Source organism: Benincasa hispida, chromosome 1, assembly GCF_027475165.1.
Source record: "Benincasa hispida cultivar pf3 chromosome 1, pf3_genome.v1.1, whole genome shotgun sequence".
Taxonomy (NCBI): domain Eukaryota; kingdom Viridiplantae; phylum Streptophyta; class Magnoliopsida; order Cucurbitales; family Cucurbitaceae; genus Benincasa; species Benincasa hispida.
This window is the reverse complement of record NC_143478.1, coordinates 93,453,608-93,476,538: the sequence shown is the minus strand read 5'-3', so window position 1 is coordinate 93,476,538 and position 22,931 is coordinate 93,453,608. Positions and strand designations below refer to the sequence as shown.

The 22,931-nt window shown below is 36.0% G+C and overlaps 1 protein-coding gene across 1 annotated transcript; it reads left to right on the top strand.

The window, feature by feature from the left end:
* The first annotated feature begins 14,970 nt into the window (after positions 1-14,970).
* Positions 14,971-20,586, top strand: LOC150038862 (uncharacterized). The gene is made up of 9 exons (XM_090314764.1): positions 14,971-14,978; positions 15,733-15,799; positions 15,961-16,050; positions 16,164-16,228; positions 17,102-17,176; positions 17,547-17,697; positions 18,771-18,872; positions 19,027-19,093; positions 19,909-20,586. The coding sequence occupies exons 1-9, from the start codon at positions 14,971-14,973 to the stop codon at positions 20,433-20,435; spliced, it is 1,152 nt and encodes a 383-aa protein (XP_090170890.1). The 3' UTR covers positions 20,436-20,586.
* Positions 20,587-22,931: the final 2,345 nt, after the last annotated feature.

The following is a 22,931-nucleotide window of genomic DNA, read 5'->3' as shown; positions in this document are numbered from 1 at the left end:
AGAATTCTTGAATCGCTTCTATAGCACTAGGCACACTGTCAGCATAATGGAGCTGATAAACGTCAAACAACGGAAAATGGAGCCGATCGTCGACTATATCAACCGATGGAGAGCTCTGAGTCTGGATTGCAAAGATCGACTCATCCAATTATCTGCTATAGAATGTGCATGCAAGGTATGCATTGGAACTCTTCTATATCCTGCAGGGAATAAAGCCTCGTACCTTTGAAGAATTGGTGACCCGTGATCACAACATGGAGCTAAGTATCGCTAACAGAGGAACAAGGGACTTCCTGAGCCACGAACTGAGGAAAGACAAGAAGGAGGTGAAGAGCGCCGAAAAAATTGTGAAAGGTATCACAGAGGAATCAATGGTCGTTAATATAACCCCGTTGAAGTTCTCCTCACAAAGAAAAAAGAAGAAGATAGAAAAGAAAGACGAAGGAGGCGAAAGATGTCGCCTAACCCTGAAGGAGCGACAGGAAAAAGTCTACCCGTTCCTCGACTCTGACGTGGCAGATATACTTGAGCAACTACTAGAGAACCACCTTATCTAGCTACCAGAATGTAAACGATCGGAATAGGCCGACAAAGTGGATGATCCCAACTATTGCAAGTATCACAAGGTCGTTAGCCACCCAGTTGAGAAATGTTTTTTACTAAAGGAATTGATCCTCAAATTGGCCCGTGAGAGGAAAATAGAGCTGGATCTAGATGAGGTGGTCCAAACGAATCATGCTGCGGTGATGGTAACTCCAAACGTGGTGGCACCAATCATATATTATGAAGAAAGGGAGTGCTCGGTCCAGTTTGGGACCATCAAACCTGTGGTAGTGTGGTTTCAGTAGGAGGTCCAAGCTACAGATCCTCAAAACGGAGAAGAGCGCGCCGACGATGACGATAGCGAAGATTGGATCCTTGTGGTGCGTCGTAAGAAGGAAAGACTGACCTCCACCAAAAAAGAGCTACGCTCTCATAGAAGCTACAAGAGAGGGAGCAAGACACAAAAAAGGAAGGGTAGAAAGAAGGCTTGGAGGCCCAAAGCTATTGATGAGAGAGACGAGGATGTTCCTCGTCCCAGACGACAGATGACGTTAGCAGATTTCCTCCCGAAGTACTTCTGCAATTGAGGTTCAGAGGAGATGCTAGAGGCTGCTGCATGTCATGCTGTCAGTACCATGGAAGAAGAATATTACATTCCAAGCCCATTAAAGTCGAAAGGAGAACCAAAGAGTTCGTCACCATTCAACATAGACGACCTGCTCTCACTCCCGCAAGAAGCTAAGACGATCCTCATTGAGGCACTGTTAGAATCCAACACATCTGGTGCATCGACCTCTGCAACACGTGCTTATGCCTCGTATTGCACATCTATAGGCTTCTTAGATGAAGATCTGCTACTGGGATCCAAATTGCATAATAGGCCTTTGTATGTCTCTAGATACATTCGAGAATAGGGAATGGGTCGAATCCTCATCAACAATAGATCTGCCGTCAATATAATGCCTAAGACAACTATGAAACAGTTGGGCATACTCATGGAAGAGCTGTTTGATTAGTAATTTAGGGTTTCAATCAAGGCAACCAAAGGGCGATAGACATGATATGCTTGGAGCTCCTCATTGGCGATTTGAAGGCTAATGCGTTGTTTAATGTGATAAACTCAAAGACCACCTACAAGCTGCTATTGGGACGCCTTTGGATTCATGGGAATGGTGTGATTACGTTGACACTACTTCAGTGTTTCAAGTTTTACCAAGACGGGATTGAGAAGGTTGAAGCAGATTCTAATCCATTTTCTAACGCCGAGTCTCACTTCGTAGATGCAAAGTTTTACATTCCGGTGAGACTATATTGACAGAAAACTTGCTGGCAGAGAAAGTAGGTGGATCCTAGTCGAGGTCACTACTAGACACAGAGAAAGGGGTGGGTAGCAAGGTACAAGCTTCCAGCCCAAAAGAAAGTAGAACATCCCTCGGCGTTGGAGAAACACCCCTAGTGAGGGGCGAAAAAGCCTCAAAACCTCCAATTTTGCGCTATGTCCCTTTATCGAGACAAAAAAAGGGTGAGTCATATTTTACGGAATGCTCAAAAGGTTTGCAGGTCGGCGACATAGAAATTCTAAATGAGAGCTTCGTCATACCCCTCACGCCGATAACGAAGTAGGAAATCCACAAGCCGGAGGCAGAAGTGACGAGGTTAAAGCTGCCCGAGAGGCAAACTGAAGATGGATTCGATCCCAAGGCTTACAAGCTATTGGCAAAGGCGGCTATGACTTCACAGCTCACACTGAGTTTAAGAGTTTGAAGATTTATGATCAAACCCGACTCTCGCCGACCCAAAAGAAGCTTTTGCAAGAAGGACATGTTATACCTACGTCGAGGGCGGGACTTGGATATGAGCCATTAGAGCCAATTCACATGATCAGAAAGGCGAAGGGGAAAGTGGCCAATAGCAATCATATCACTGCAGAAGAAGTCGATGATGCAGGAGAAGAGAAGGGCAAAGATAAAAGAGCCTCAGCCTTCGACTGTATTAGACCGTCGGCCGCACGCGCCTTGGTCTTTGAGAGGTTAAGCATGACAGAAGTAGAAAGGGGAAGCCCACATACTATTCCCAGAGTTACTCAACGTTCAGTTTTTCGAAGCTTGACTCTGCCGAATGAAGGAAATGAGGAAATCATCTGTCAATCTTCGTTGGTGGAGCGACCGTCGGCCTTCGGGAGACTAGGTGCAGTTCCAAAGGAGAGCGAAGGAAAACCCCGTGCTCCTGTTTTTTATCGCTTGAAGCACGAGAAGCCTGAAGATCCCCTCGACTAATATGTCCCTAGAATGACAAAAGGGAGAGTAAAAGCCTGCGCTGACGCCCCCGAAATGACTATAAGAAAGAAGGGGCCGATACCCCGAGCGTTCATCTGGTGGTGAATCGACCTTAAAAATGTTGAACCGTCATTGGACCAGAAGCCATTAGGAGAGGCAAGAAGTGATGGAGAAATCCGTAGTACCGTCCCCTCACGCATGAAGAGAAAGACCTTCGTTACTTTAAACACAAGTGAGGGCACGCTCAAAGTAAAGAGGCGCGACGTCGTTTTCACCAATCCTCAGAATGAAAATTTAGAGCAGGAGGAAGGCAAAACTTTGTGCCACCACATCAGCATCACCGAAGAATCCAAAAAAGGTATGACCGAAGAGGAAGTGGAGGACGCTCCAAAAGGTCTAGAGGATGGTGGTCAATCCACGGTGGACGAGCTAAAAGAGGTGAACCTGGGCACCGTAGAAGAGTCGCGTCTGACTTTCATCAGTGCGTCCCTCTCGGAAGGGGAAGAGGATGAATACATGAGTCTACTCACCAAATATAGGGATGTTTTCGCCTGGTCATACAAAGAGATGTCGGAACTAGATCCAAAAGTAGTAGTCCACTATCTCGCGATTAAATAGGAGTGTCGACCTGTTAAGCAGGCTCAACGATGCTTTTGGCCAGAACTTATTCCCCAGATTGAGGTTGAGGTCAATAAGCTAATTGAGTCTGGGTTCATTCATGAAGTTAAATATCCAACATTGTCCCAGTTAGAAAAAAATGGACAGCTTCGTGTTTGCATAGACTTTCACGACCTAAATAGTGCATGCCCGAAAGACGATTTTTCATTGCCTATCACAAAGATCATGGTCGATGCAACAACGGGACATGAGGCCCTATCCTTCATGGACGGATCTTCTGGGTATAATCAGATATGAATGGCCCTCGCAGACGAGGAATTGACGGCATTTCGAACCCCAAAAGGGATATATTGTTACAAGGTAATGCCCTTCGGGTTGAAGAATGTTGGCGCTACTTATCAACATGCCATGCAGAAGGTGTTTAATGATATGTTGCATAAACACATGGAGTGTTATGTGGATGACCTTATGGTCAAGACCAAGCGACGATACGACCATTTGAAAGATCTAAGGACCATGTTCAATCGCTTGCGAAAGTACCAATTAAAGATGAACCCCCTTAAATGTGCGTTTGGCGTAACTTCAGGAAATTTTCTGGGCTTTGTTGTGAGACATCGAAGGATAGAGATAGACCAATCCAAGATTGATGTCATCCAGAAGATGCCAAGACCAAGAAATCTACATGAATTGAGAAGTTTGCATGGACGTCTGGCCAACATCTGGAGGTTTATTTCTAACCTGGCAGGGCGGTGTCAACCTTTTCAAAGACTAATGAGCAAATGAGAGAAATTCAAATGGGATGATGCCTGACAGAATGCTTTCGATAACATAAAGAGGTACTTGATCAGCCCTTCTATCTTAGGAGCCCCAGTAGTGGGCAAGCCGTTGATACTATACATTGTAGCGCAAGAGAGATCATTGAGGGCACTATTGGCACAAGAAAGAGAAAAGGGAAAAGAACGCGCTCTCTGTTACTTGAGTAGAACCCTGAATGGAGCCAAGATCAATTATTCCCAATAGAGAAGATGTGCTTTGGGCTCTTCTTCGCCATAGATAAGTTGAGGCACTACATGCAGGCCTTCACAGTCCACTTAATTGTGAAAGCCGACCCCATCAAGTACGTCCTATCCAGGCCGATCATCTCGGGACGTTTAGCCAAATGGGCAATCATGCTTCAACAGTACAATATTGTTTATGTACCGCAAAGGGCAATTAAAAGGCAGACATTAGCCGACTTCTTGACAGATCACCTGGTTCCATCGGATTGGGAGTTAAGTGAAGACTTGCCTGATGACGAAGTTTTCTTCACAGAAACCTCAGGGTTGTTGGTCATGTTCTTTAACGGTGCGGCATGAAAAAGTGGTGCGAGGGCAGGTATCGTCCTCATTTCACCAGAAAAGCACATGCTGCCTTATAGCTTCGCACTTGCTGAGTTATGCTCAAACAACGTCGCTGAATACCAAGCCTTGATAATTGGCCTCCAAATGGCCTTAGAGATTGGAATAGCTTGTATAGAAATCTTTGGTGACTCAAAGTTGATAATCAATCAACTTTTATGCCAGTATGAGGTGAAGCATGACGACTTGAAACCCTACTTCACTTACGCTCACCAGTTGATGGAGAAGTTCGAAAGCGTAGCATTGGAACATGTCTCGATTGGTGGAGATGGGTTGTACCTCTAGTTGGGATTGAATATGGGAAAACGAATGTGATATCAGTCTTCCTAACCGATGAGGAAGACTAGCGACAGCCCATCATAGATTACCTTGAGCATGGAAGGCTCCCGGTTGAACCCCGCTGTAAAACTGAGGTTCGTAGGAGGGCCGCACATTTCATTTACTATAAAGGGGTCCTATATCGTCGATTCTTTGAAGGACTTTTCCTTTAATGCCTCAGTAAAGAAGAGTTAGCAAAGGCTTTGGATGAAGTACACTCAGGCGTATGCGGCGCGCATTTAGCTGGACCAAAGCTACAATTCCAACTGAAAAGAATGGGTTACTATTGGCCGGGAATGATCTAGGACTCAATGGATTATGCAAAGAAATGTGAAGCCTGTCAATATCACACGAATTTCATTCATCAATCACCCGAGCCTTTACATCCGACCATAGCCTTGTTGCCTTTCGAAGCATAGGGGCTTGATTTGGTCGGCCCTATAACACCTAAGTCGACAGCAGGGCACTCCTACATCCTCGCAACCACTGACTACTTCTCAAGATGGGTTGAAGCTGTCGCGCTAAGGGAAGCTAAGAAAGAAAACGTGGTGGACTTTATCCGCACTCATATCATTTATCGGTACGATATTCCCCATCGGATCGTGACGGATAATGGGAGACAATTCTCCAATAGTTTAATGGATAGGTTGTGTGAAAAATTCAAATTCAAGCAATACAAGTCATCCATATATAACGCCACCGCAAATGGGTTGGCTAAGGCATTTAAAAAGACATTGTGCAACTTGCTGAAGAAAATTGTTTCCAAGTCGAAGAGAGATTGACAGAAGAAGATCGGTGAAGCGTTGTGGGCTTATCGCACCACTCACTGCACCCCTACAGGAGTCACCCCGTACTCTCTCGTTTATGGGGTAGAAGCTATCCTTCCCTTGGAAAGAAAAATTCCATCGCTAATAATGGCAGTGTAAGAAGGGCTGACTATAGAGGACAACGCCAAACTTCAGCTCCAAGAGTTGGAAGCACTGGATGAAAAACGATTAGAAGCTCAACAAGCGTTGGAATGTTACCAAGCGCGAATGTCTAAAGCCTTCGATAAGCATGTAAAGCCTCAGTCCTTTCAAGTAGGTGATCTAGTGCTCGCCGTAAGGAGACCAATTATCACGACAAGACATACGTGGAATAAGTTTACATCTAAATAGGATGGGCCCTACGTCGTCAAAGAATTCTACACAAATGGAGCCTACAAGATAGTTGATCAAGATGGGCTAAGAATTGGCCCAATCAACGACAAGTTTCTCAAGAAGTTTTACGCTTAATAAAAAAAAAACCTTTGTACGAACTACATTACGACTTGATCCCTGTCATTATAAAGGGTACGTAGGCAGCTTAAAGAAATTTAAGTTCAGTCACGTGATAAAACAAAATATATATGCATGTACATGAGTAAAAAAAATAGATAAATAAACAAATAAGAGAAGCAGAAATTTAAAGGAGGCTAAAAGGCGCCAGAGCACATCACTGACAAAATGACAAAAAAAAAACTTCCATATAAGATATTTCAACACTACAATAATCAAATCCAGTAGCTAAAGAAAAAAATAATAATAATAAAAACTCCTAGGCCACTGCCTACTGGGGCATGCCTAATCCAGTTAGACAAGCAACATCAAGTCAAGGTACCTAATGGTAGTTCCCCAGCTCATGTTGCACGGCTTCCAACATGTGGCATAGGACATCCAAAGCTTTTACGTCCTTTTCAGAAAGGATTGAGGTGGTATCGATCTCGTTTATCGCCCCCCGCATCTCCGAGGCCTCAAGCTTATGCCGAGTCAAAATGGCTTCGCTCTAAAAAATTAGCTGCGATTTTTTGGCCCATTCGACCCTGATGCCTCCAACCTGGCTAGTAGTGTTTCTTCTTCTTGTAAGGCCCGAGAGTCACGTTCAAGTAACGCCTTCGTTTAGTAAAAGCACTACTCTTATCGTACAGTATCTTCTCTAGATCAGACTTATCCTCCTCCAGACGTTGCTCCTTACTTGTTTGAGTTAATTGAGAGGAATAGGATAACTGAAACTGATTATACTTCTCCACGTTTCGGAAGTACTCATCGATAAGTTTTTTGAGAGGAGAGAGGTTGGCACCACAAATGTCGGAAATGGCTCGGAATATTTCATGCGTTTTTTTCTCCAGACTAAGAACCTTCTCGAAAGAAGGACGCATGATCTTCTTGTGCATAGTCTCCCACATGGTTGAGGTTGTATGGCATCAAACGTCGGAAACCACAGTTGCAGCACAGAACTCGAAAACCTCAGGGACGACTGGGGGTGGTGCCCTATCTAATCGCCTCGGGAGCTCACTATTACTTGGACTTGCCAAGACCCTCGATGCTTCTCCGAGTTGGAGAACCCTTCTTACCGCAGGCACCAAAGAGGAACTAGTTTCCTTGGCTAAGAAATCTGAAGCCTCGATGTTCCCGACGACCATCGCCTCCTTGGCATGAGGGATGTCACCGAGGATAGCACGTACTTGACAGGACCTTACCACGGGATCCATCGGCAGCGCATCGGAGGTACCAATGCCCTCAACAGCTGGGTCAACGGCAAAAGCGCCCACCAAAGATTCTTCGCGTTTGTGATGCTTTAAGTCCTTGAAGAGAGAGGTTCAGGGGTGACTGCAAAATGGGAGACTAAATGTAAACTGTACAGTTAAAAAAAAAAAGAACGAGATGAGAGGACTTATATATATATAGATAAAGGGACGACGTACCAGAAGGTTGAAAGCGTTAGGAGCCACTAGATCATTCTGAACCCTCTCAAGAAAATCGGCATTCGATGCCCTGTGCTTTTTGGAGGGTCACTTCCAATAATGATCACCAGTGCTACTGTGACTGTCCTCCTCAATTAGTTTGGAAGCGTCTTTTTGTGCGGTCGCTACCACCTCCTCAGTCAGGTGAAGTTGCTTTCCCCCATGGTTGATCCCTCTACCTTTGGGTAGTCTTAGCGGCACTGGGGGGGGGGGGGGGGGGGGGGGGGGGGGGGGGGGGGGGGGGGGGAAGGTAATAGCACTGGTCACTAACAAATGAGCATTCTCTTCGAAGTAGTTCTCGTGCTTTGTTAACCACCAATACTTGAACTGTGGGATAACATGAGTGTGTGGATCCAATGTACGAGCCGACAGGAATACCTGAGATGAGGGATTGCGTCTCCTGCATACTCTTCCGTAATGTAAAACGTTCTTTGGCATAGGAGCGGGAGGTATTCCCCCTATATCATTCAGAATGTCCTGATGGAAGCCGAACTGTCGACCGAAGCGGAAGGGACTATACGACTCTATAGTTCGGACATTCCCACACTGGGAGGATATGTAGCCTGAATGCATGCTGGAGAAATAACTAGACTTCAGAAAAGACAGGTCTCTACCATCAGTTAGGCGTTCATGCCTGCTCCTATTATGAATGCTTGCGTGCCACTGAATACTGGCGCTGCTATGGATCAATTACCATGCCTCGTAATCGTCGAAGTAAATCGAACCACCTTTGCCAGAAAAGCAAGCCATCTTGGGACCTCGAACAGTTGCAGGAACGAGGTAATGCGTGTTGAAGTAATGGGCCAGCCAACTATGGACATAATGCATGGGGAAGTGAAAGTCCATACGCCCGATCAGGTTCAAAGCCTCTGTTGTCAGCCCTAGGCCATGATAGATGTTGGCCAAGACTAGAACGGCGAGACTATAAACATTCTCGTGAGCCATCAAAATAGCCATAGCCATTTTGAAGACCCCGGGGCGAAGGTAACCTCCCTTCTGGGGAAATACAAAAAGACATGACCAGTAGGATAGAAAGGTGGCCAGATAAGTTTTGTCTTTCAACTCGTCTCCTACCTCTAGCTCCGCGAATAGTATGTTTTCCCTGTTTGACCAATCTTGAAATGCAATCTGCGAACTGTCCGGATTTTGCGTGGACCGAGACCGAGAGGCTTTCTTTTGCTTCCGTGTATTGGACTTGTCATATTTGTGAGCCCCCAAGAACCAAAAAGAGATCCAGGAGCTGATAGACATTGAGGAGTCATGCTTCGAGGGAGTCATGCGATTTTCTCTCTGCGAGCACACTATCGAAAAATATACCTGAAAAAGGTGTTCACACGTCTTTGGCAAGTACCTCTCTTTGTCACGGTGACTAGTTAGCTCTTTGAGGGAAGGAAACACCTCTTCGTAAAAGCTTCCTTAGACCGGAAGGCCCCCGAGCAACCAAAGGTCCCATAAAGAAATTGATCCTTCGCCTATTGCATATGAAGAATGTTGGTTGAAGGGTACCAAGCTTCATAGAAAGCTCAAACTATGTCACCATTGCGATCATATGTATACAAGGAGGCCGTCACTACACCAAGCAAACTGACGTCATGAAGTAATCACTCGTTTTGACCTATTACAACCTCAAGCTACTCCCAGTAACAGTCAATGAAGCCGAATTCTTCAGAGACTTTCGTCATGACAGTCCAGCGGACCTAGCCCTCAATTATGCGACGTCCAAGAGTTAGCACTCGATTGGGATTGGGGGTCTCCTCATGAATAGAAGATCGCAAGATCCATGCACGCTCTCCTCGAGTCAAGGGCACTTCCATCGACAATTTGGAAAGGATCATGTTGTCGTCTAGACTTGGCCAACGATCAGTGAAAGGACCGGCTAATGATTTTACTACAAGAAGGCTAAGTCCTTCCTTCATGGGCTGACTCCGGTCTTTAAGAATCACGAGATGCCTCTCATTAGACAAAATGTGCTCGGTGAAGTGAACCATTGTTCTGCAAAAAAATATCACAGGGGGATAAGCTTCAACCATTAAAAAAAAATTTACTAAAAGAAGGGGATTGAGGAAACCATAGTAGACCCTTATGAGATCGAATGGGAGAGTTGTAAACCTTAACGGGGCCCCTTCCATGACGACCAGGATGCACGAGCGGCGCATAATGCAGACCTTTCCAGGATCCTCCCTAGGGTGACCGAATGGGAGAGTTGTAAGCCTTTGGGGGCCCCTCCTATGACGATTGAGATGCACGAACGGTGCTACAAGGTAGACCTTTCGAAGATCCTCCCTAGAGTGATCGAATGGGAGAGTTGTAAGCCTTTGCGGGGCCTCTCCCATGACGATCAGGACGCACGAACGGAGACAGATGTTTCAAAGATCCTCCCTAGTGATCGAATGGGAGAGTTGTATGCCTTTGCGGGGTCCCTCCCATGACGATTAGGATGCACGAACGGCACTACGAGGCAAACCTTTCGATGATCCTCCCTAGGGTAATCGAATGGGAGAGTAGTAAGCCTTTGCAGGGCCCCTCCTATAACAATCAGGATGCACGAACACGAGGAGGTATATGTACACCAAGGAGTCAGTCACACGAACGAAAAAAAAAAAACCACTTTGATTACTGACGGGCCAGTGAGATTAAAAGAAATGGTTGTGCTCCCTCAAGTTACACTTCAACTCCTACAAAAAGCAGGGGACAAGTTAGTAAAAAATCATGGATAATAATAATAAGTAAACAAATAAATAAATGGATAGTAAAAAATAAAGAAAGAAAGAAAAGGAGATCGTAAAAAAAAATTTAAAAAATTTAGGGAAAGAAAGCAAGAAAAAAAAAGGAGAAAAAAAGATAGTTAAAAAAAAAAGGAGAAAAAAATAAAAGAAGAAAGAAAGAAAAGAAAGGGAAATTGTGAAAAAAAAAAAAGCAAAAAAAAAAAAAAAAAAGAAGAAAAAAAAGGAAAAAATATATAAAGACAAAAAAGGGGAAGCCCTAATTTCCCCAACCAAACTTGCCAAAATTGATTGCATTTCAATCCAAAATTTCATTCCAAATTCAAATGAATTAATTTGGGTAGAAATTCAATTCCACTCCAAATGACTAAAAGTTTGGGGGAAAATCAAACTAAGTCAAAGCTAAATTTAGGTGGAACATTCATTGTACCAAATTTTGGTCTTTTCAATAATAAGTGGGAGTTTAATCCAAATATAAATAAAAATTTTGAATTGAATACAAATTATATTCAAAATCAAATCATTCTCAAGTTAAATTTAGTGTACTCCAAATTTTATTAAAATCAAATTAAAATCATATTTCAAATTCAAATCAAGATTCGAGGTACTACCCAAATTTTACCCCAATGTCAAAGCTTAGGCATAATTTAAATATTGCCTCAAATCAAAGCATAGACGCATTACAAGCATCCATCATATCACAACCGAAGTAAAAAAAGAAAAGTCAAAATTCTGCTTTAAACTCAAATGAAGAATTGAATAGACTCCAAATCTAAGAAAAAGAATTGTTAGAATCTGAGATATTACTCAAGAATTCAATTTACAATTGAAGTGGAGCATAAATTCTACTTTAGCCCAAATAAAAGCTTACTCTCAAACAAGAAAGTCAAGAATTAAAGTTCATCTTTTGTTTACTTGGCCTAAGTGCAACTAGCAGACAACTTTAAAATCCAAATTTTGAGCTAAAATCACATATCTGATCAAAATGATGCATCAAAGTAAAGGAGTTAAAATCCCACTTTGATTTTGAATTATTATTATTTTTTTTTTGGAGATCTACCCACCGTATAGATGTGCATAAATCTCGAAAAGGGGCATCTGTTGAATGAGGAATTTTGGACCAATCACAAATTGTCACGTCGTTTACTAAATTAATGATGAATTTCTAAACTATTGGGTCCGATTAGAAGATTGACCTATGACCTGAATTGAATTGAAGACAAATTTCGATGAAGCCACGCGGTTGAAACATATGAGATTAAATTAGCCCAATTTGATATTATTATTTGGGTTTAAAGTCCAAAGTACAGAAAAAGAGGTTAATTGGACCCAAATTTGAAATGAGACCCAAAACCAACTAATTGGGCCCAAGGGCCAAGCCCATGGACCAACCAAGCCTAAGCCCACAAAGCCCGCCTGAGAACTCTATAGATATAGAAGTTCTCTTCATTTGTAAAGGCAGCATTTTCTATATTCGGAGAGCCTAGAGAGAATTCATCAACAAGCAGAAGACTCCCAAGACTCTTGAAGCTGCACTCATATAAGACAGAAGACCCTTGAAGACACAAAGACTCTTCCAAGACTTCTACTCCAAGCTTCTAAGACTTCTACTTCAAGCTTCCAAGACTTCTACTTCAAGAACGTTCGATGCTTTTCTTCTTCAAGTCTATAGATATAGAACTCCCAAGACTCTATGCCTGAGAACTCTATAGATATAGAAGTTCTCTTCATTTGTAAAGGCAGCATTTTCTATATTCGGAGAGCCTAGAGAGAATTCATCAACAAGCAGAAGACTCCCAAGACTCTTGAAGCTGCACTCATATAAGACAGAAGACCCTTGAAGACACAAAGACTCTTCCAAGACTTCTACTCCAAGCTTCTAAGACTTCTACTTCAAGCTTCCAAGACTTCTACTTCAAGAACGTTCGATGCTTTTCTTCTTCAAGTCAAGCACATTTACCCAGCCGAGAGAGAATCAGAGGATCAAGTATTAGAGATCGAACCACATCGCATTAAATCAACTTCAACATCAAGACACAAAGACTCTTCCAAGACTTCTACTCCAAGCTTCAAGACTTCTACTTCAAGTTTCCAAGACTTCAAGTCAAGCACATTTACCCAATCGAGAGAGAATCAGAGGATCAAGTATTAGAGATCAAACCATATCGCATCAAATCAACTTTAACATCAACACCAACTCAAGTTCAACTTCACGAAACACGTTTTCTCCGAAAACCTCGTGTGAACAATGGTGCATTAAATTATTATTATTATTAATTTTTTTGATAATTTTGGATTGAATTTATTTGCGTAAAAATAGTGTTCAGTTACTTGTTAGCAAAACTTTATTAAATTGTTTAATTAGGTCAACATTAGAAAAAAATTTCAATTAATTTTAATAAAACCTTATTCACCCCTCTAAGGTTGTCATATTTGATCTGTTGATTAATGAATAAGGGGTGTTTTTCTTGTAGCACAATTGGATTTGCTTGTGAGTTGTGGATGTGTTTCCTTTTTAGTTTTATTGTTTTTAGTTTTGGCTTCCATTTCCACTTTACTTTTGGTTGCAAAGTTTTCAAGCCTCAATTCATTATCAGTTAGTTTTTAAAAATGAAGTTTTTTGTGTTACGATTTATTTACCAAGGCTTCATCGTTCTTAATTGAATAGTCAAATTTTTAGTTAAAATTTTGACTTCTCTATTATATTGTTCAATACGTTTATAGGAGAGATTATGCGATTTTGGGACCTGTGTGCTTCTTGGTTAGAACCACTAAGGGTACTAATGGTTTGGACTTGAGTAGAGTGAAAAAAGACACCCAACCTTGACAAGAACGATGTTCCACATTTCACTTGAACAAAAACTGTGTTACTTGATATTTTTACAATCTTAAGTGACAATAGTCTTAACGATTTTAAAAATGTTTAATCCACTGTTAAAAATAAGCAGACAATTTGAAAAAAAAAAAAAAAAAAAAAAAAAGGTCATAGTCTATTTTTCTTGCTATATATTTCATATCAAGAATATTAACAAACTTAACCTAAGTTCCTAAATTAAGCAGCTTACAACAAAATTTAAAAGCAACATAAGTTCCTCAGTTCCAACATTGGTTTCACTTTCACCAATGGTATATTAGGCAATTAATAATATTATAACTAATTAAAAATAATTATGATATGATGATGAAAAATTAGTGAAGGCTAATTTAATTCTAATTATTTCATTCTTTTAAATTAATTAATTAATTAATTGACATTGACATCAAACATCTAGATATGTTGAGATTTTAAATGAATAAAAGTTGAAAGTATAAAATCTTAAAACTTTAGGGATCAAATTGAAGTAAAAGTCAAAGACTGAAAATAAAAATGTAATATTTTGAAATTTAAGAGCTAAATTAAAGTTAGACACATAACCTAGTAATCAAAAAGATATTTTCGTTGATTTTTAATACCACGTCAAAGTTTCAATTTTTCTTACTATATTTTTTTTAAGTAATTATTAAATTGATATAAATGTTATTTTAATTATGATATATTTTGTTTTGGTTCATTTTAATCTTCATATGCAACATTTGGAGCTCCATGTATTTTAAATTTAAGTATTCTAAATTAATGGATTTTATTATCTTTAATCCTAGATTTTTGGAGTTATTATTGGGATTTTTTTTTTTTTTGTTAGTTTCGAGTTTTATCTTATAAGTGATAATTATTTTTATCGAGATAATTATAAAATTTTATTTGATTAATGGAAACAATTTTTTTTAGATAATTGGAACAGATAATTGATTTATATATATATTTTATTTAATTAAAGATTATGGGAAATTATGTGTGTGTGTGTGGTGAGTTTAAAAAATTAAAATAGAGTAGCCAAAGTTTTAACTTCAGTCCTTTCTCTCTCATATTCCCTCTCTACCTCACGCAAAACGCACCAAGAAGAGGAAACCAGCCACCGCACCGCCCGACTTCCGGCCGTCCAAGCCACCGGGAGCCGCCTTTTTCCACCGTCTTAGTTCCGCCGGTGAGTTCCCTTTTCCGTCCGTCCCTCTCTCCCCCTCGATCTCTCTCTCACAGCCACTCTCTCTTTCACATCTCCTTCTCCGGCCACCGCACTTCAGCCACACCGCTGCCGCCGTCGACTCCTGCTGTGCGCCGCACACCGCCACCCCTTGCCGGATATATATATATATATATATTTTTATGATTTTGGTTTTTTGGATTATCTTGGAGGTTCTTGAAGGATTGGAAGTTTTTGAGAATATTTTAAATATTAATTTTTTATTATTATTATCTTCTTAATATTTTCAGGTAAAGCAAATAACGTACTAGACACATGACGAGGTGATGCACTTTAAATTTAAATGTTTTTTTTTCATCTTTTTTTAGAAGTCCCATATTAAACTTTGTTTGGAACAGTTTTTAAATTATTTTGGTGATGTTGTACTTATCTTACTTTTAAATATATTTATTTTTTTTAAAAGAATTTTTTTTAGTTAAAAGGTCAACTAATTGCATTTTGAGTTTTTTCGTATATTCTATTGTGATCCATGTATTCTTTTTTACTCGGAATATGATGAGAGTGTTAGAGATGTATCAATCTAGTTGGAATATCGTAGTGCAATTATTGACCTCATCCTATAATAGGTTGTTAAAAAATTTGATTTTGAAATCGCATGCATGTGGTTACAATGATCATAGTTAGGGTTTTCCCATAATACTATATTTCTAGTTTTGATTTATTTTAATCTCAATACTTTTGAAATATCAATTTTGGTTTCTTTACTTTTAGTAAGTGGTTAGCTAGTTTGGTCCATCATTTTTACCTTAAATGCTTCCAATAAAAAATTTAGCGTAACACTTCATCGAAGGGTTTTCATTATGTATAAAATTTGAAAATAAAGTTGTAAATAGTCACTTTCTAAAAGTACGTAGACTAAACGAAAGTTAAAATTCTAAACAAGCGACAAAAATAGTATTTAAATATATTAAGTTATTCTCATGATTTAAAGTATTAATTATAATAATGGGGCTCTTTTTTTTTTTTCTTTTTTTTTCCTTTTTTATGGTAATTTTGTATGTACACTTGGCTCCTCAGCAACAATAGAGAAGCTGTAATTGGTGATGATCACTCGAAGATCAACTATTTCCATCAGACTGAAAATGTTTGTACTGAGCTATCTGTTGAGATGATTACATTAAACACTTCATTTTATGCAACAAATTAGGCAAAAACTACTAATTAATTAAATTAAATGCAAAATTACATAATATTTTTATTTTTTAAATACCAAATTTTAATTAGGGTTTCTCATATTTATTGCAGAAAAATGGTGGTGTTGAATATCAAAACTCGGATGATGTTCCATATTTGAATTTCGAGAGCAATAATAAAAATGGAAGTCCTAATAATCCCGTAAGAAATAATAATCATGTTAATAAATATATATTATATATATCTTTTTATTTAGTGAAAATTGAATGAAAATTATTTTTCTATATTTAATGTGTAATTTTATTCTGTTACAGCCCGTGTCTTTAGGTGTCTCCATAAACGAGATGAACAATAATGGTCATGGCACCAAAAGAAAGAGGTTAATTAAATTTTCTTTTCTTCCTACATATTTATTTATTTATTTTTGGGAAAAAATATTGATTTTTAATATTGCGATGATCATTTAGTCAATGTAGTTCTAATTTTATAAAAATTTAGGTTCCGTTTGATAATAATTTTATTTTTGTTTTTATTTTTTTAAATTAAGCTTAAAGACATTACTTCTACCTTCAAATTTCTTTGTTTGTTATCTACCTTTTACTATTGGTTTAAAAAATCAAGAAAAATTTTGAGAACTTAAAAAATAGCTTTCAAAAAATTATTTTTATTTTTGAAATTTGGCTAAAAATTCAACCAAGAGGTAAATCATGGAAAGAGATGTGGATGACATAAGCTTAATTTTTAAAAACAAAAACAAAATACTAAATGATTACCAAACAGAACCTAATTCTTGAATTTTGCTATGTAATAATTTAGTTTATGGTAAAAATTAGTGTTAATGTTTGATAAGACTTCTTGCATAAATAAATTTATAAACTAACTAGGCTGCCTTAAAAAAAATTAATTAGACTCAATATTTTTTTTTTACAAAATACAAAGTTTATATCATAAAATAATAGAAATTGACATCTAATTTAGGTAATTTTTTTAGTCTTAAAGACTAAATTGTTACAATTTGAATGTACATAGACTAAATTGTTAATATATTAAAGTTTAGGGGATTAAATTATAACAAAATTAAAAATACATAGACTAAATAGTTATAAGCCAAAATTTAAGAATTAAATTGTTATTCTAACAAAAGTTGAAGGACGAAAGTGTTATTTAACCTTATTTTTTTCCACCGAAGATTTAGTATATGAATTAATAATATGTTTGAACAATGTTGGGTGGTGGTGCAATTTGTATGCAGGAAGAAATCAAAAGTGGAAAATGGAAATAAAGTCAGCCCACGTTGCAATTGCAAGAAAACCGAGTGCCTAAAACTGTAAGTGTGAAACATATTTATATATAAATTAATTAATTAATTAATTAAAACAAATGAAAATTTTCAAAATAAAAAAATAAGGAAAATTATTTACACAAAATGAAAAAATTTAATCTTCTTTTATAGAAATGGATGGAAACCTATCAGTATTTATCAGTGATAAAAACATATAGAAACCTATTATTCATATTATGTGATAGACGATGATAGAAATTTATCAATATCTAATAATATTTCTCTTTTTTTTTTTTTGTTATTTTTACAAATAGTTTGGCGTTTATATATGAGAGTTTTCTTAGGTAGCCCATATAATTAATTAATTATAGTATTAAAATTTGAAGAAAAATAATAATGGTATTTAATTATGTAGATACTGCGAATGCTTTGCTAGTGGTATGTTTTGCAGCAAAGATGTTTGTGGCTGTATAGATTGCTTCAACAAAACTTTGTATGAGGACACAGTTGAGGCTGCGAAACAACAAATTCTATCCAAAAATCCCTTAGCTTTTGCTAAAAAAAAGGTTTGTATTTCTTTTTATATATACATTTTTAGTTCATATTAATTGTTTTGAATTCACCATGCTATATAAGTTGCTAACAATATTTATCTATAGTTTAATATCGAGATCATGTAAACAAAATATGTTAAAATTATAAATTTGGTTCTTATTGATTTAGATAAATTAATTATAAATGTGTCCTTATAGTAAAAAATTTAGAATTTGTTCCTATATATTGTTTATGTGCTATATATTGTTCATGTGGTTTGAGTTTTATCAAACCATAGAGACTATTTATAGGATTTTTGTTAGATTTTTAGTAAAATATTAAAATCAAAGTTGTTTTTTCATATATATTGGAAAAGTTCAAGAAAGTTATAGGCTCCAAATACTATAATAGAAACCTATGCCTTTTGGTTTCAAGTTGTCACAGTTAGAAAGCTTAAATGTGCTAATTTTAGTTAAATTCTTTTTTGTATTCTCTAGTTTGAGGGTGAGATTAAATGGTATAAAGACACTGAAAGAGTGTTACTGTAATTGTGATCGGGAGAGAGAATTATTTTGTGTGATTATAATAATTTTTCACATAGCGGATTTTTTCTAGTAGATCGTGCTTTTCTCCGAGTTTTTGAAAAGTTAATTTTTCCAGTAGATTTTTCGTGTTTTTCTAACTTTATTGTTTTCTTTTAATTTCTTTTTGTTATTTTTCTATAAAATCTAAATATCTCCGAACTATAAGAAAAACAAATACATTCATAAAGAGTGAGTTCAAGCCATAGCGACAGTCTGCTTATGATTTAATGCCGTTCAACATGTCACCTTAACGATCAAATCAAATGTAGTAGGGTTCTTTTGTCTCTCGGGAATAGACTTCACTTATCATATAGAATAACGATCAACAAATCCAAATCTAATTACCTTAATGTCTATAATTGATTTTTTCTGCACAATACTAATCGATAGGTATGAGTTAAGTTGGCCAATTATCCACATATATTGATATATAAAGAAAAAAATAATAAATTTTTTATATTAATATCTCTCTCTATATATACATTTTAATTATCTTTCAAAATAATGATATTTATAATTAGGTAAAAGAGTATGGGACAACAAAAACAACTCCATCTTCAGAAAGAAGAGGATGCAATTGCAGGCAGTCAAAATGTGAACAAAAATATTGTGAATGCCTTCAGGTTCAGTTTGAAGAAAAATTAACCCTTTTTTAATGAAATTAATTTCAAAATTTATTTAATTTTCCTTTTAATGTTATGAAATTAAAAAGGTAATTAAATATATCTTGTAAATAATTAATTAAATTGAATCTTGTTTTTAATTATACTTACACAGGCAGGAGTTCCTTGTACTGAAGCATGTCGTTGTCTAAGTTGTCAAAATCCTTGTGGCATCCGATCAGGTTCCAAACTATAAACTTTTTACCTTTCATGAATTATAAGGGTTCTTTGAAATTATTTTAAAATTCCCGATTCTATTTTTTATATAAAATTTGTTTGGTTAAACAACTCCATTATCCCTAGACTTTTATGAAGGTAAAGATTTAGTTTTTCTTTGTTATGTACGTTTATTTCTGTTAACAGTTTAGTTACTAAATTTTATAAATCTTTATATTTTCAAATTTGTAACAACTTGGTTTATAACATAAAAAAATAATCAAAATTAGATGTCAACTTTTAGTTATTTTTTTATATAGAGTTCGTATTTTATAAAAGATATGAGTCTCGATTGATTTATGCAACAAATCTCATTAAATATTAATACTAATTTCTTCCATAGGGACTAAATCGTTAGTATAAGAACTAATTATTACATAGTAAAGTTCAAAGACTAAATTGTTACAAAATTGAAAGTATTAAGACTAAATCATTTACAAATCAAAGTTCATGGACTAAATTGTTATCCTATGAAAGAGTTTAGGGACTAAAAGTGATTTCTATCCAATTTGATTTATGTATATCTATCGAATATGTTTCACTTTTTTTTTAATAAGTGTTTAATATATAAGTATAAATGAGATTTTTCAAAAATAGAAAAATAAGAGAAACTATTTACCCAAATAGTAAAATTTAATCTTTTTTAGAATTATATCCATCTTCAATATTTTTCCTTTTTACTATTTTCGTAAATAGTTTGATTTTTTTATATATATATATTTTATGGAGACTAAAGTTGTAATTAATTTTACATAATAATATTACTAATTTGCTTGTGCAGGATCAGATAATGGTAGCATTATTAGTGATGAAATGAGAGACATTCAAGGATTGAGACAAGTTCCCAATAATAATTTCTCATCAACATCGAGCAATAATTTGTCAACATTATTAAATAATAATGGCTATTTTCATCAACTTCTTGAAGGGAACAATGACTACCACAGTACACCTGAGAATGGAATGCTCCATAATAATAATATTCACTACCCAGTTATACCATTTTCATATACAAATAGAATGGTTGAAGATGATCCCTCCAATTTAGCCCCTAATTTCCAACCATTTCATGATAATTATTTCCCATCATCATTTGCACCAATTTCATATACAAATAGAATTCTTGAAGATCCTTGCAGCTTAGACCCTAATTCCCAACCATTTCATGATAACGATCTTCTCAATCAGCCATCGATGCCGATGTTGTCGTATGTTCAAGCGGGATCGAGCTCAAATCTGATGCTAGATTTAAGAGGCAACCCACAAAACATCAGCCAAATTAATAGGTCCAGTGGACGTTTTGCTTAAAATGGAGGTGATTATATATAGGACTTTTTGGCTTGGTTAGGTGTTTGTGAATATATTTTCATAAGTAGAGTCTTGAAAGAAAAAGTAAAGGAAAAAAAAAAGTCACCATATGGATGTTACTTTTTTTTATGTAGCTTGAGGTGATATTTAATTGGATTTCAAGAGAGTTTGTAAAATTTTATTTAGTGTTGTTGTTTTGACTTATTGCTTGTGTGAGTGTTGTTGAACTCTTACAAAGTTTCGATTACCAAATTTCAATTTAGTTTTTGAAGTTGATCTTGATGTTTTTTTCTTATTCTATTTTACTTGGGGAATTGTCTTTAATTTTCTTATGTAGCATTGTTTTTGCATTAACTTTTATATATATATATATAAAGGTCCAATCAAGTATAACTCTTTGAACATTAGACTCAACTAACCTTATCGAGATGAGCTTATGAAAGAAGAGAAGTATCTTATTCTTAATAAAATAGTACTTTCCTTCTTTCTGAGCAAGAGAAGGACTTTCTGATTAATGATATAGATGAATCACTTGAATCAGTTGATTGATTTCTTATGAATGTTTTCTGACTGTGGGATGATAAGAAAATGAAAGCTCTCGTATGAAGGAATTCTTAGAATATATAATTGATGGAATATGAATAGCTAAGATTAACTAATGCCTTTTCTTTCTATTGCTTTTTGGCAGATGTAGGCGACAAAAAGGGAACTTGGTTGAAGTGGAATAATCTTCCGATCTAGTGAGCATATATATGTATTGTGAATGTTTACTTGTATATAATGTCTACTCATGATTTTATTAATTAATTTTAAATTAAAAAATCTGCTGACAAGTGAAATAACAAATTAAATATTCATTTAAGAAATAGGAAAACAATTTCAGAAAGTAATAAAAAAATAACTATAATATATATCTTAATAAATTGAATTATGTTTAAGATGACAAGTAAAACTGATCTAGGCATGTCTCTAAGATTTTGGAGAAAAAAATAATCAACTAATAATTAAATATATAGAGTAGGATTCTATCATAAATAAATATAAAATATATCATATTTCTAATTATAATAATTATTTTTTCACATCATTAGCGCATATTAAATTAAAATATGACTAACATATTAATTTTCCTTTTAAATTCTATTTATTCATTAAAATTTGTTTCCCCGCATTTTTTGAACTTTGAGTGAGTTTCCTGACATAGCACATATGGTACCCTTACCTTATAATTTTATTTTATTTTTAGAATTCTAGCTAGTGTTATTTTTTTTTAAATTTTACTCGATATTCTTTCATTTATTTTTATATAAAAAAGATTTGAATCTTATTTTAGTATATGAATTTTGACTTTGATTTTATTTTGATCCTTAAACTTTCAAAAGAGTTCATTATAGTTCCTAAACTTAAAAGTATTTATTTTAGTCCTTACTATTAAAATTATGTTAACTCTTCAATAGAAATTTAAAGGAGCTTGTATTGTTAGATTACTCGGCTCTAGATGTATTGAATAAGATGAAGGTGAAATAAAATACCAACAATCAACATGCTAGAATACTAAACGATCAAAGTTTTGAACTAAAATGATCTTTTATATTCTCTAGCTTTGTTACCTTCAAAATTGAAACTCTAGATTTTTTAGTGTAGTTAACTTATTTGGTAGTTTAGTCATCCAAAAATACAAGTCATCTTGTCATTTTGGTAAAAAGTTAATAAAAATTTTAATATATCAAAGACTAAAATAAGCAAAGTCTAGGAACTAAAATAAAACCATATTTAAAATTTAGAGATTAAAACGAACCTTTCTAAAAATTTAGAGAAAATATAAGATTATTGATCATTCGGTGACCAAAATAAGTTTTTAGAAAAAAACTATAGAATGCGAGTCTTTAATTGGGTGCAAAGTAGCATGTAACTCTCTGCTCTAGTTCGTTGCTACAAATCCAAGGCTTGCCACCTTTCTTATGCCCATTGGCTAGTATCTCTCCTATTTTTCAAGACTAATTTGGTTAGAGTGACACATTTGTGAAAAAAAAAAGTGTAGGTGTCCTAAGAGCTCAATGATAACAAAAATCTCATTTGATATAAAGGATTATGGCTAGTTTGTTTCTCATTTTCAGTACAATTATGAATCACTATGGGGATTGTTTGTCCGAAGAGCCGGGGAGTGTGAAGTTGTAAATTTTATTCTTTGCTTGGTCTAAATAATTCGTAAGTCCATGACTAAAAAATATTAATTTTATATTTTCAACTGCCTTTTATGTTAAAAAAGAAAAAAATTTCAAATATTAACTTCTTACATTGTGAGTTAAAGAATTTGATAACCCTGTTTGACATATTAAAATAATAATATAATTAAAGTATGGACTATGTATGTGGATTAATAATTTATCACATTGAGTTATTTTATTAGATTGGGCCCTATTATATGATCTAACCCTAATTGAACTAGTATATAAAGAGACTTTAGGCTATGGTCCCAAGATACCAAAACAATAA

Excerpts from the sequence above, each read along its gene's own strand:
- LOC150038862 (XM_090314764.1), top strand. Across the intron at positions 17,698-18,770 it reads TAGCTTTTGCTAAAAAAAAG|GTAAAAGAGTATGGGACAAC; the intron begins GTTTGTATTTCT and ends ATTTATAATTAG. Across the intron at positions 18,873-19,026 it reads AATATTGTGAATGCCTTCAG|GCAGGAGTTCCTTGTACTGA; the intron begins GTTCAGTTTGAA and ends ATACTTACACAG.